This window comes from Grampus griseus, assembly GCF_964374135.1.
Source record: "Grampus griseus genome assembly, chromosome: 7".
Lineage (NCBI taxonomy): Eukaryota > Metazoa > Chordata > Mammalia > Artiodactyla > Delphinidae > Grampus > Grampus griseus.
The window spans coordinates 32,819,737-32,833,064 of NC_139001.1; the positions used below are offsets into that span (position 1 = coordinate 32,819,737).

The 13,328-nt window shown below is 39.9% G+C and overlaps 1 protein-coding gene across 1 annotated transcript in view; it reads right to left on the bottom strand.

Annotated features, from left to right (window-relative positions):
* Positions 1 to 219: 219 nt before the first annotated feature.
* FAM117B (family with sequence similarity 117 member B) overlaps positions 220 to 13,328 on the bottom strand; it is a gene marked incomplete at its 3' end in the record, with an annotated part of 85,995 nt that continues 72,886 nt past the window's right edge. Inside the window, exons 5-8 of the mRNA XM_082658554.1 lie at positions 11,225 to 11,368; positions 9,398 to 9,623; positions 6,697 to 6,817; positions 220 to 538 (exon numbers count right to left, since the gene is read on the bottom strand). Coding sequence (XP_082514680.1) covers positions 220 to 538; positions 6,697 to 6,817; positions 9,398 to 9,623; positions 11,225 to 11,368 — 810 coding nt within the window. The remainder of the gene's footprint in view (positions 539 to 6,696; positions 6,818 to 9,397; positions 9,624 to 11,224; positions 11,369 to 13,328) is intronic.

The following is a 13,328-nucleotide window of genomic DNA, read 5'->3' on the forward strand; positions in this document are numbered from 1 at the left end:
CGGTGCTTTAAGAAAAAGCAGGCTAAGCACTGAGGGCTGGCCTTCAGGAGTGAGCAGAGCCATCAGAGGGGCTGCTTTCTTCCAGAAGCCGCACTGTGACACGTCAGCGTGGAAATGCTGGAGCACGACACAGCCAACTGGGAGCGCACGATGCCATCGCTGCCAAGGGATCGAGGAGATTCTCAGTTGACCAGAACAGTGGCCTCACAGCACTGGGGCCTATCCTTCAGCTTCCTCAATGGGTTCTGGTGGTGGGAGGAGAGAGGCTGGTGGCGGGACTGTACTCGTTCCTCGAGAGACTCGCTCTTGCTCTGTGTTTGTAGACAGGGAGGCCACAGCAATAGGCTGCAGAAGAGTGGTTGTCATGCCAGTGGTGACTGTCAGACTGTGGCCAGAGCCCTTGAGGGTAAGATCTGGTGTGGGGAGGAGTGGTTTAAGGATGCTGACGAGGCAGAAAGCAGAGCCGCTTTTAGGAATGAAATTCACCTTGTTTTTGTCAGGGCAGTAAAAGGCCGGGATTTCGTGAAGTTGTTTTGGCCTAGACATAGAATAAACAACCCAATACTTTTAAGTCACAGAACATCAGAAGTTCTTTTCTTTTTTTTTTTTTTTTAAAAAAGTAATAACTTACAGACACAAAAAAGGAAAACAAAACTCAAGCTATGTCCAAAGCTTCAAATGCTATTGACCAAGGACACATGATTCAAATTATTTATCTCAGAATGCTGGAAGGACACCAGATTTTGTTGCGCTTTCAGTTCCCTGGCGAGCCCCGGGCACCACATAGGATGATGCTCAGACATCTAAGTGAAGATCTAAGATAGCCAATTTGAATACAGAATTTCCTAAAGCAAAAGATATTCTAGCTGTTTAAAGACAAAAATATGTTCCACTATGATTTTTCCAAAGTCTGCACTATTTTGAAGGGAAAAGGCAAGGAAATTAATGACATATATTGTCTATCTTTTACTGAGTTCCACCACTGCGTGACTAAACTTCGGTGGGCATGAGTTCTCCAAGTGCGCTTAAAAATCTCTTTGAAACAATTCTCTAAGTTAATAGCCATGATGGTTTTCTGAATAACGTAACATAAATGTAAAATCAAAATAAAACTAATGACAGTCCTCTGTTCTGAAAGTTTTTATTGAAGCCAAATCCTTCCCTGTCCCTAGTTGCTCCTGCAAATTAACCCAAAGAGTTGCAAAAGGATACGAGTGTTAATGGTATTCCCTGAAAATATAAAAAATTAAACTGTTAACGTAACATGGAAGTGACACAAAATTAAAAAGAAATTCAAGTGGAAGAACCTAAATAAATCAAGATTCAGGTGGGAAAAGGTAATACGATATGACAAAGTATGGTTCTCATCTCTCCTAATGAAATGAAAAAAAAAAAAAAATCCAAATGTGCCAAGTCTGCACTAGATTCTGGAGACCCAAAGACGAAATGAACTACAAGGAGATAAACATGTAGTTCTTGGGAAGAGGGAGGTACTGGAGACAGACTGTATTTCAATATCATTAGTCTCCTTTCTAATCTTTAATTTGTTTTTAAAACATTATTCAGAGAAGCTACGAATTACTTCAAAGGATCCATAAGCTTTACTGGACTGCCAGAGGTGTCCATAGCACAAAACAGCTTGAGAACTCCCGCTAGCGGGACTGACAGATGTGATAAAAATGGTTTGTAAAAGGTTTAGGGGTAGAACAAGGGAGTGGATAACCTGTGGCACAGAGAAAGAGGGGGAGTTTGGTAGGAAGGTAGCTTCTAGAGGAAGTAACATCTGAACTGGGTTTTAAAGAATGAATAAACAACAGACCTGGGGAGTAGGTGCAAAAAAAAAAAAGTTCCAAGTACAACATTTTTGGGTGGGCATATTTTGGTTTGGGTGGGTATATTTTATTAATAGTGAATACTACCCATGGATAGCTTTGGCAAGTATAATAATTTAAGAAGAAAAAAATTACATTGTTTAAATTTGTTTTTCTTGTGTATTGTTCTTTCTTGGATACAATGGAAACTTAATACTTGAGTACATCTAGGGCCACATGTGTATTTGGATATATTATGATAAGAAGAGCACACACACCCCTGTTTTTACTGACAGCATGGATTTCAATTCCTTAAAGAAGATAGGAAGTTGAGATTATGTTTCTTATTTTTTTTTATTTTTTTTTTTTTTGTGGTACGCAGTCCTCTCACTGTTGTGGCCTCTCCCGTTGCGGAGCACAGGCTCCGGACGCGCAGGCTCAGCGGCCATGGCTCACAGGCCCAGCCGCTCCACGGCATGTGGGATCTTCCCGAACCAGGGCACGAACCCATGTCCCCTGAATCAGCAGGCGGACTCCCAACCACTGCGCCACCAGGGAAGCCCCATGTTTCTTTTTCTTTTAAATAAATTTATTTATTCATTTATTTATTTTTGGCTGTGTTGGGTCTGTTGCTGAGCACGGGCTTCTCACTGCGGTGGCTTCTGTTGCAGAGCACAGGCTCTAGGTGCGCGGGCTTCAGTAGTTGTGGCACATGGGCTCAGTAGTTGTGGCTCGTGGGCTCTAGAGCGCCGGCTCAGTAGTTGTGGTGCACAGGCTTAGCTCCGCGGCACATGGGATCTTCCTGGACCAGGGCTTGAACCCATGTCCCCTGCACTGGCAGGGGGATTCTTAACCACTGCGCCACCAGGGAAGTCCGAGATTATGTTTCTATAATTAAATAATGTTTGTATTTTCTTTTGAAGAATTATTAAAGATAGCTTTCATTCTTATATTAGGAAAAAAAGGGCTAATCATTTTATACCCTCCTCCAAATGAGGCCTAGATTTTTAATTAATTTATTTATTGTTTGAGGTTATCTTATTAAAAAGATAAAATTGTCTTAAAAATCACTTAAGACACATGGCTGCTAATGGATCTTGAAGATGAAACCACACATTTCTGAGATACAAACTTCTGACTTGGACATTTTTTAATGACAGAATCTAAAATCAGTTTAACTTCCTTTCTGCTTTTACGAAAACAGACTTATGACAGATCTCACACAAAATAACGTAAACAATAACAACTTGTCTAACTGGCACCCAGATCAAGAAACAGAACACTAACAGTAAAAAAAAAAAAAAGCATCACCACCTCTCCTTCAGTCATGACCCCAACCCACCAAAAGGAATCATTTTTCACTCCATTTAACTTCGAGGAGCAGATTCCCCAAGAAACTCGTTACCCACCCCTGGGGTGTGTGACCAGTATTATACTTATGCTACTAGAAACTGCAGGTACTAATACTACTTCAAAGTTTTCAATTTAAGAACCATACATATCAAAAAACCAATACACACACGTGTACACAGAAACCCTCAGAACTAGTTTAAATATTTTACTTTTTCCTTAAGAAGTTATTCCAAAAGGATTGTATCTCAAAATAAACATAACGGCTTGCTAGCTGACTTTCTGAGAAACAGATGGTCAGGATGGATAATTATTATAGGTATTTTCATACTGATGTGAGGAATTCTTTGGTATTTTTTTAAAGGCTTATGTATTTTCTTTTTAAATTCAGGAATAAATTAGTAGCTAAGAAATGGTGATTCCAAATTACTTATAATGGGAGGGATGGAAAGAAAGGAAGAAAAGAAGGGGTTATGTCATATTTTTTAAAAAATCTCTATACTGAAAAGGAGCCAAAATATCTAGGAATCTAAGGTAACTAAGGTCAAGGAGTTCATTAATTGGGATCAGGAAACAGCATATGTGACTTCATTAAAAAGGACTTGCTGGGACTTCCCTGGTGGTCCAGTGGTGAAGAATCCGCCTTCCAATGCAGGGGACGCGGGTTCAATCCCTGATCGGGGAACTAAGATTCCACGTGCCGTGGGGCAATTAAGCCCATGTGCCTCAAACTACTGAGCCCGCGTGCTCTGGAGCCCCCACTCCACAACTAGAAACAAGCCCTTGTGCCACAATGAAAGATCCCACATGCCACAATGAAGATCCTGCATGCCACAACTAAGATCCGACACAGCCAAAAATAAATAAAATAAAATAAATAAAAGACTATGCCTCTAGTGCCATATTAGCTATAAAAAAAAAAAAAGGACTTGCTAAGTGCAACTGGCATGGCTATGGCCTGTGCTGTATCCAAAAAAAAAAAAAAGAAATGCAAAATCTGGTCTTGCCCTTTCTGGGCCCAAATCCAACTACCTGTTTTCTTTCAGGTAAATAAACATACATTTCTAAAAACCAGAGATCAACCTCTCACTGACTCCAACCCCTGGTTCAGGTCAGAGTTATTATCTTTAAACCAAAATTAAGACTTGGAGAGAAAAGTATACTTTAAAGAATGATTAAGATAAAATTTAAAAATTAGGACCAGGGGCTTCCCTGGTGGCGCAGTGGTTGAGAATCCGCCTGCCGATGCAGGGGACACGGGTTCGTGCCCCGGTCCGGGAAGATCCCACATGCCGCGGAGCGGCTGGGCCCGTGAGCCATGGCCGCTGGGCCTGCGCTCTGCAACGGGAGAGGCCACAACAGTGAGAGGCCCGCGTACAGCCAAAAAAAAAAAAAAAAAAAAAAATTAGGACCAATAATCTACCCTTGCTTTAATGCTAGTGCATCCAGCTTTGCTCTAATTATGACATAACTGGGGCAAAAGAAACCAATTTTTTAGACTTTGAGTAACTTGTTTTATTGATAGGTTAAAATTACCTCTAAGAAATCCACTATTGGGTTACTGCTGTTAATTTCTTTTTGGAATATAATTAAGATATTTAAAAATGAATAGATTTCCATGTGCTATACATCCTTTATATCAGTAAAATTTATAATAAACTATGTGCATTTAAAAAAGACTAGGTTTACCTTCTAATAACAGATGGATGTACCATAAAACATTTTATATGTCAGAGTTTACCTTATGTTTCTTTGATCTATCTATCCATCCACACACACACCCCATCCTTTCTTCCTTCCCTTTAGAAACAAATAACATTTGTTTGTTGTATGAATATAGTTCAGTTATTGAGAAATTTTCCAAATGTAACAGTCTAAGGCAGATACCACAGGACACCAACCCACACAACCAATATTCACTCAAAGTCATTTACACAGAAATTCAAACTGCTTTTTAAGTCCATCAGCCATTTCTCTGCACTTAGGCACATCTGAATTACCCATACGTCAATCAAAGATTTCAACTCCATAAGGTTCCATGTGGACCATTTGATTTTTACTTAAAAGAATGACTCCATTTCTTAAGAACTCTCATGAAAAGGTCTAAGCCAGCATTTTCAAGTCAAGCATAAAAATCCTATGAGGTTTGTTAAAGGTGTATAATCTAGGTCCTACCTACGTCCATATTTTTACTCATTAGGCCTGGGATGGGACCTGGGAACCTGCAGTTTTAACTAATAACCCAGATGATTATGATGCAGGGATTCTATGCACGTGGAGAAATACTGCTTAAACTCTCTGGCACCAGTCAAGTTTTTAGACTTACATGGTGAAAAAAATAAGCAGTTGCTAAAATGGAGTTTTTAATTACTGTCACAAAAGCAGATAGGAGACTGACAGCTGGGATCTCCTAGTAGAGAAGGTGAAGGGATTAAAAAACAATGCTCTTTGTGTGGCAAAATTACTCAGAATTTAGATTAAAGGAAGCACTGACGGAGGGGGAACAGAGAGGAACAAAAGGATGCCATATTTCAAAATGATTCTAGGATGTTCATGATGGAAGAAAAAGATACATTATGTGATTCAGACAAGGCTGGACAATCTCCACATTGTAGGTTTGGTTTCATAGTGAGAAAAAGCCAGAGGATGGCTTTTAGACTTGCAGCGATAGTGAGATTGGAAGGTGAGGTTTATATAAGTACCATCATCCTCTCCTCAAATAATGTTCATCAGCTAATTTGCTCAGTTTCATACATACCTGCAACCCTGTAGCCACCACTTCCAAAGCAAGGGGGCATAGCTACTGAAAACACAAAGCTGCAATACTTGCTGAGCAGACTCTGAGTCTACAACTATGAGTACCTGACTAGAGTACTAGCCAACAGAAATATATGAGCACAGAAGATCGCATACCAAGGGTACCAGACACGGTTTAAAATTCTGCTTCTTCCGTGATCTTCATCACAGGAACATGTTTCTGCAAAGTAATAGGATTCTCTTCCCCACGTTGGCAGGAAAATATTTTTTTTAATTGTTTAGAGAACTAGAGACTATAAGTAGTTAAAAACTGGAGGGAATTTGATCCTTGAAAGAAGGAAACCCACCCTGCGTTGAGATCCGTGGTTTACCTTGAATAAATACAATGCTAAATTCAATGTGTGGAGCTGACTGTTTACAGGTTCAAAACTAACCACGAGTGATACGTTGGGGACAACTGAGGAAACGTGAATAACAACCGGATATTAGTTCATATTAAGCATAACTGTAATTTTCTTTGGTATGACAATGGTATTGTGGTTATGTAGGAGTGGTTACTTTTACCGTGGTTACTTTTAGGAAATGAATATTAAACTGCATTTGAGGTTAAATGTCATGTCTGCAACTTACTTTCAAACAGTTCAGCAAAAACTAAGCAAAATGTTAACTATAGAATCTAGCGGTGGATCTATGGGTGGTCACTGTACTGTTCTTCAGCCTATTTGAAAATTCTCATAATAAAAGTTTTTTGGGGGGAGGGATGATGGGGGATACTTACGAGCATTCCTCAAAGACTTTGACCCTCTCACAGCCCTCAGGAGGTTCCCTTTTGAACATGTAACTGTTGTTAGGTTTTGGTGAGGTTGCGTATTTGGGCAAAGGAGAGTTGTTCCCATTATCTGCAAGAAACGACATGCTGGATTACTGAGAAACACTAGCACATACGTGCGGAGTCATACTGTATTGGATTGTTCTTGGCCTCCCCCTACACCATGAACAACTTGAGGGTAAGGAATAGTGCTTCATTCATCCACATCACCCCACTACCTAACACAATTCCTGGTAAAGAGGAGATAATGTTTGTTAAATAAAGGTATAAACAAGTAAGAGATTTTTATTTTTCTTCTACTTACCATCACCACAGCCTAGGTAGGTTATTATTTAACCTACCATCACTTACTCCTCAGCACTGAACACTGCCATATTTCTATTCTGTACACAGCATATTGGGCTCAAATGCCACTTCCATTCTTCCCAGGACAAGTAATTGAAATGGTTCTTTACTGGTTGTGTATCATTCACTCTTGGTCTGCCCCTCAGAATCGCTCTATTTGATTCCTCTGTGCCTCTGGCCACAGTCTCTGCTGCAGGTGGTCAGATCCATATGCACACTATATGCCGAAGACGTTCTTTTGCCTACAAACTTCTCTATACCTAAGAGGTCCTTCTCCATACATTTTCCCAAACCTCCTTCAAAGTCTGGCTCAAAGTTTTTGAAATCTTTCTAAATTAACCCTACCAAAGGGAACACTTCTTGACTCTGGTATTCCCGTCCAGTGCTGATGTCCTCAGTTTCTATTATATTAACTTGAAATTCTAGACATGTTCCCTAAGTGTCCTAAATGTAGAGTCTGACCGTGCCAACTAAACTACAATTCCTTGCTGGCAATATAGCACTGTAGCCCTTTCTCATAAAAGAAATCAGAGGAGCTAACCAGTCGCTAGTCTCCTAAAGTCAAATACAGCAGGACATAAAACTTATGGAGTTCCTATATGTTATTGAAGTAAAAGTAGAAAGTATGGGAAATCAAGGGACAGATTACAATAGCCATGGTTTAGTTTGTGAGGAGAGGGGTACATCTGATTGAGCGCTAAGTACCAGGGGCTGCATTCACTATCCCCGTTTTTTTTTTTGTTTTGCTTTTGTTTGTTTTTTTTGCGGTACGCGGGTCTCTCACTGTTGTGGCCTTTCCCGTTGCGGAGCACAGGCTCCAGACGCACAGGCTCCGCGGCATGTGGGACCTTCCCGGACCGGGACACGAACCCGTGTCCCCTGCATCGGCAGGCGGACTCTCAACCACTGCGCCACCAGGGGAGCCCTCACTATCCCTTTTAATCTTCACAATAAGTATCAGAAGTAATTATGGCGACTCCTGACAAGAAACACATGGCCCAATCAAAGGATTTAGTTCAGTGGGTGTCAAACTTCTGTGCAGGTGAATCACCTGGGGGCACCAAAAACGCCTAGTGCCTGTGTCCTGTCCCCAGGGGTTGTGATTTAATTGGTCTGGGGTGTTGGTCTGGAATAGCCATGTTTTATTTAACCTAGAAGATGACAAAAAAGGGTCCAAATAATAAAATTTTACAAGTGCCCACTGCCTGAAGTGACTTCTTCAGAAAATCTTATGTCCTCTGTACTTGCTACAGTCTAAGTACTTTAGATGACTGGCAGTAATGAACAGTTGTCATTGGACATGGAACATTTCAGGACATTCAACACATTGCAAGTAGAAAGTTCTAAATGAATGACTACTAAACTAAGCTGTAGAATGTATTTAGTAATAAATATCTTATTATTGCTCTCAAGTTCATGTAATAATAACTATGATTAGGCTAAAAAAACACTGCCCTGATACAGAGAGATGAAAGACCCTATTTGTTTTAAAAGGTAAGAATATTATTAGTAACTAATATGCAAAGTGCTATGTCTCCAATTACTTTCTGAGTCGGGCAAGTGGTTTAATACTGTAAGTAGCCCACCACCACCACCTTTTACTCCAGGCTTGCCTGGAATACTCATCTTGCATTGATATAAGTCAGCTTAAATCTTGTTAGAAATATCACAGGGCTTCCCTGGTGGCGCACTGGTTGAGAGTCCACCTGCCGATGCAGGGGACACGGGTTCATGCCCCGGTCCGGGAAGATCCTACATGCCGCGGAGTGGCTAGGCCCGTGAGCCATGGCCACTGAGCCTGCGCGTCCGAGCCTGTGCTCTGCAACGGGAGAGGCCACAAAAGTGAGAGGCCCGCGTACCGCAGGAAAAAAAAAAAAAAAAAAGAAATATCACAAATACAGATCCTAAAACACACTACTGTAACTTGAAGGTTTCACATTCAATTAAAAAGTAGTAAGATTGTAAAAACATGACAACTAAGGTGATAGAGAACAAATGCTTATCAGGACAAATGTTTATCTCATTTATACCAAAAAGAATGTCTCTCACTAATAAGGAACTTGTATTAGTAAGTGCAAAAACGGAAAAAAAGAGGTACAAACAAAAGCCCATAAACCTACCCAACTAGACCATCACCTGAGCACCACAGTAAAACCTACTGTTTTGTACTCCAATTTTTTTAAATCTATGTTTTGAACACATCTCAAAGTAATTATCTTAGTAGCCCTAAGTGTGTGTGCTCTGCTAGAAAATGAACAGAATGCATGATACAACAGGTGGTATTCAAACTCCTCCTGCACTGTACCTTTATCCCTGGGATCAACAAGCAGGTCATCAGCCGAACAAGGGCTCTCCTCGCTCCCCTCGTTGGAGATAGTGAGGAAGGACGTGGGGGACACAGACTGGGAGCGGCTGCTGCTGTTGCTCCCCCGCTCTGCCCCGCCGGGGGTCTGCGTGTCGATGCTGCGCGTGCTGCTGCTTCTCTGCACAAGGGGCGGAGGTGCACGATGGCCGTCTGGAATATCTTGTGGCTGTTATGAAATTTTAAAAACATAAGTATTTTTGTCATTGATTTTGCATATAACCTATGCACATCCTCCTGTATACTTTAAATCATCTCTAGGTTTCTTATATACCCTAATACAATGCAAATGCTATGTAAATAGTTGCTGGTGTGTGGCAAATTCAAGTTTTGGATTTTGGAACTTTTTGGATTTTTTTTTTTTTTTTTTAATTTTTTGACCATGCCGCATGGCCTGTGGGATCTTACTTCCCCGACCAGGGATTGAACCAGCGCCCCCTGCAGTGGAAGCACGAAGTCTTAACCACTAGACTGCCAGGGAAGTCCCTGTCATTGATTTTGAAATGCACCTAACGTCACCCTTCCCCTGTTGTTCCAGAAGACTCAAAAGTCAGAAACCCTCTCATCAGGCCTCGCAAGAAAGAAGCCTCTGTGTTGCTCTGTGGGAACACCCCTGTCTCATCTGTCCCCCGCTGGACACTGAGCGGCAGACAGAGCCTCTGTATTCTCAGGGTCTGGCACATGAGTGGTCAGTGCTTGCTGAAGAAGGAACTGCACTGAATTACTTATCATGTGCTATTATTTTTAAAATTATAAAAAACCAGGCCATTATAAAAGAGGAGAAATCTAGGTGTAACTCTAGGTTCCACGTTAGAAGAAAAGGTTATCCATTGTGTGAACTAGTCATAGTTGATGACAGGCCCTGCTACTTTCTACCCCTGCCCACTTCCTCCAAGAACACGGTTTTCAAAGAAACCTTCCTAAGTGAGAGAAAGCTTAATCACAGCAGTGCTAATTATACAGGGAAATCAAGGAGAACACTCAGAGGGAAGCTTGTGTGACTCACTCAGCAGGGAAACCAGCTCCCTGTATACCTTTGGTACATTTACCTTTATTACATCAAAGAAAGTTTCCCCGTCATTCAGTGGAGGAGGGAAGGAGGAGAGGGTGTGGGCAGTTGCGTTTTCTCTAAGCTAAACCAACCTGTAATCTTAAGGGAGAGAATCTTAGGCGTCAATAAAACACTACTTTAAACTCCCCAATTTCTCTTTCACTGAAGAATGAAAGCTTAAATATACTGTGACATGGTTTTAAATATAAACAGGAAATTTTATCACTGTCTTATATATGAACCACTCTTATGCATGTCATAGTTAATAGAATACACATTCTTATGTGTATTATAGGTAAGCAGAACTTCGAGATACAGTCAACCAAACAGTAACTAACATAAGCAAGAGGTAGATTCATACTTTAGAAAGTATTCCATGTCATATCCCTCCCTCCCCAACAAACTCATAAGCTAAACGTCTGTTAAACAGAGTTATAGCCAATAAGAAGCATATCACCTGTCTAGGGGTTTTTAAATACAGAAAAACAAAAAATAGTTTCTGTTCAAGGATCCAAATTTAAGTCACATCAGTTGCTTCTATGAGATGCAAAGAAATGAGAACTTTTCATTCACTTGCAAAGGTCAAAGTTTTTCAAAAGAGAAAATTTTCATTCTCAACAAGGAAGAAACCCATGTAAATACAGAAACCAAAACTGTGAATTTCCTTAATAATTAGAAAAGTTAATGTATGAATGATTTTAAGATACAAGAGTACTTACTATAAGTTGTTCTTCCTTTTCCCCAGTCTCTTTAATTATTATTTCAATCTCCTGATTCAATCCTTCCACACTATTCCGGAACCGGGAGCCTGTTGATTTGGTGATGGGAATTACTGGAATAAGTGCACTCTTTGGAACAGGAGCCTTAAGAAAAAGTGGTGGAGGCGGGAGAAGATACACTTAATACTCCCTTTAAGTTCTCTAGATGGAAGCATACTTCCATTTGACATGGTTAACTCTAAAATAAATCAAAATAAAATTTAAAGGCCTCACAAAAACTGTGAAAAACCAAACCTGCTCCTTGGTATACATGAAATATAATTTAAAGCCAAAACCCCAGACAATCAAGGGAGAATTTCAGAAGTTTATTCACATCTATGAGGGACTATAAAGGGTATAGACATAAAGGAAAATACTAAAAGAATGTTAACCTCAGATATTCCTTTATAACAGAGTTCAGGTTTTAGAACATAACTTTAAAGTCCTCTAGTGCCATAATTATATATATTCCAGGAAATAAACAACAAACAGTAATTTATCAAAAAAAAAGAAAAAATATTTTGGTGGAAAAATAAAATCACTTCCAAAGTCCATACACAGTAGCAAGATTACAGTATAACTTCCCTGTGAAATTTATTTGTACTGTCATTGTAATGATATTAATATGTTTTGCTCCAAAGCCTATCTCTAAATTTTTTTAAAAAAATTTCCCACTGGCACAGTATTACTTTTGAAAAGAAATATCTGACTATATTACAGGATGTCACTTGGTTTCCTGACAAATACTCAAAATAAAATATGAAACAAGAATTGCAAGGTATCTGCCAAAGTTCATAGCAACAGTGTGCCAGAAGATCATCTTGTATTGTCCTGCTGTCTGGTAAAGAAATGTGATTAATCCACCCTTCATTTAGGGAGGTTTCTTTGGAAAACCTCCCTCTCAGAGAAAAGTGGAAGCAAGGAAACAAAGGTAGTAACAGGGCCTCTAATCAGTTACCACTAGTTTCATTTGATAACCTTGTTGTCTGACACAGAACTTAATGTTAAACCTGTATTTCTCCCTTTTTATTCCTGCACACCTTTGTAATTAAAAAAAAGAGAGAGAGAGAGAGAAAAGCACAACACAAAAATCCTGGGAAACCAAAGCAAGACATTTGTTAGAAAAAAAGTCAAAGGGAAATCAAAGGGAAAGCTTCAATCTGGAGTGCTGAAGCAGCACTTCTTCATTGCTTAGTTATGTTGGGCCCCTGAGTCTCACCTTCCTCACGTGTAATATGAGAACACGGCACTCCACCTCAGAGAGTGATTCTGAGAATGAAACGAGAGGACAGGGGTGCAGTGCCTGGCCCAGACGGATGGATCCTCAGTGAACAACAGCTACAATTTTTATTTTGTGTTTTCGCTATGATGTATTTGTGTTTTCCCTATTTTATTCTTCTCTTTCCATAAATTTTTTCAAGTACCATTTATTTTCTTCTACATATGGAATCTTCTAACTTTCCCGCTTTTCAATCCTTCTGTTCCCCAGTCTTCTCCCCATACCCTCAAGCTTCTCATATTACTTATTTCCTTTTCACTTCCATCTCTCTTCTTTCTGTCCCATCTTCTAGTCTCAATATCCACTATCAAAGGAAGGAATATGACAAATCTTAAGTTTAGATATTCTATAGTGTTTTATAGAGAAAATTTATATAATTAAATTTTTTTCAAGTCCACATCTTTGAGTCATTCTCTACATGGTAGATCTTTGGGGCACTGATATACCATTTCCAAAATTGTTTGTTGAGGAAATCTTTGCCATGTCTTTGCCATGAAATCAAGGCCATATGTCTATTCTCTTGGTCTACTTCCTTTTCTCTGAAAACTTGTCCTGGTTAGACGCCTTCAGATTCCATGAGTGGTAACAACTCTCCACCCAACTTGGCAGGTGGCTAAAGCACAACAGCATCACAGATCAAGTACTGGTTGGAAAACAAAACCTGAACTCAATGACACTCTATACTTAACAAAATTTAAATTTCACATCACCTCGCGTCAACTAAACTATAAATTCCAAGTAACAAAGAGTGGCCTATAAGAACAATGAGATTTTTAAAAGGTGAAT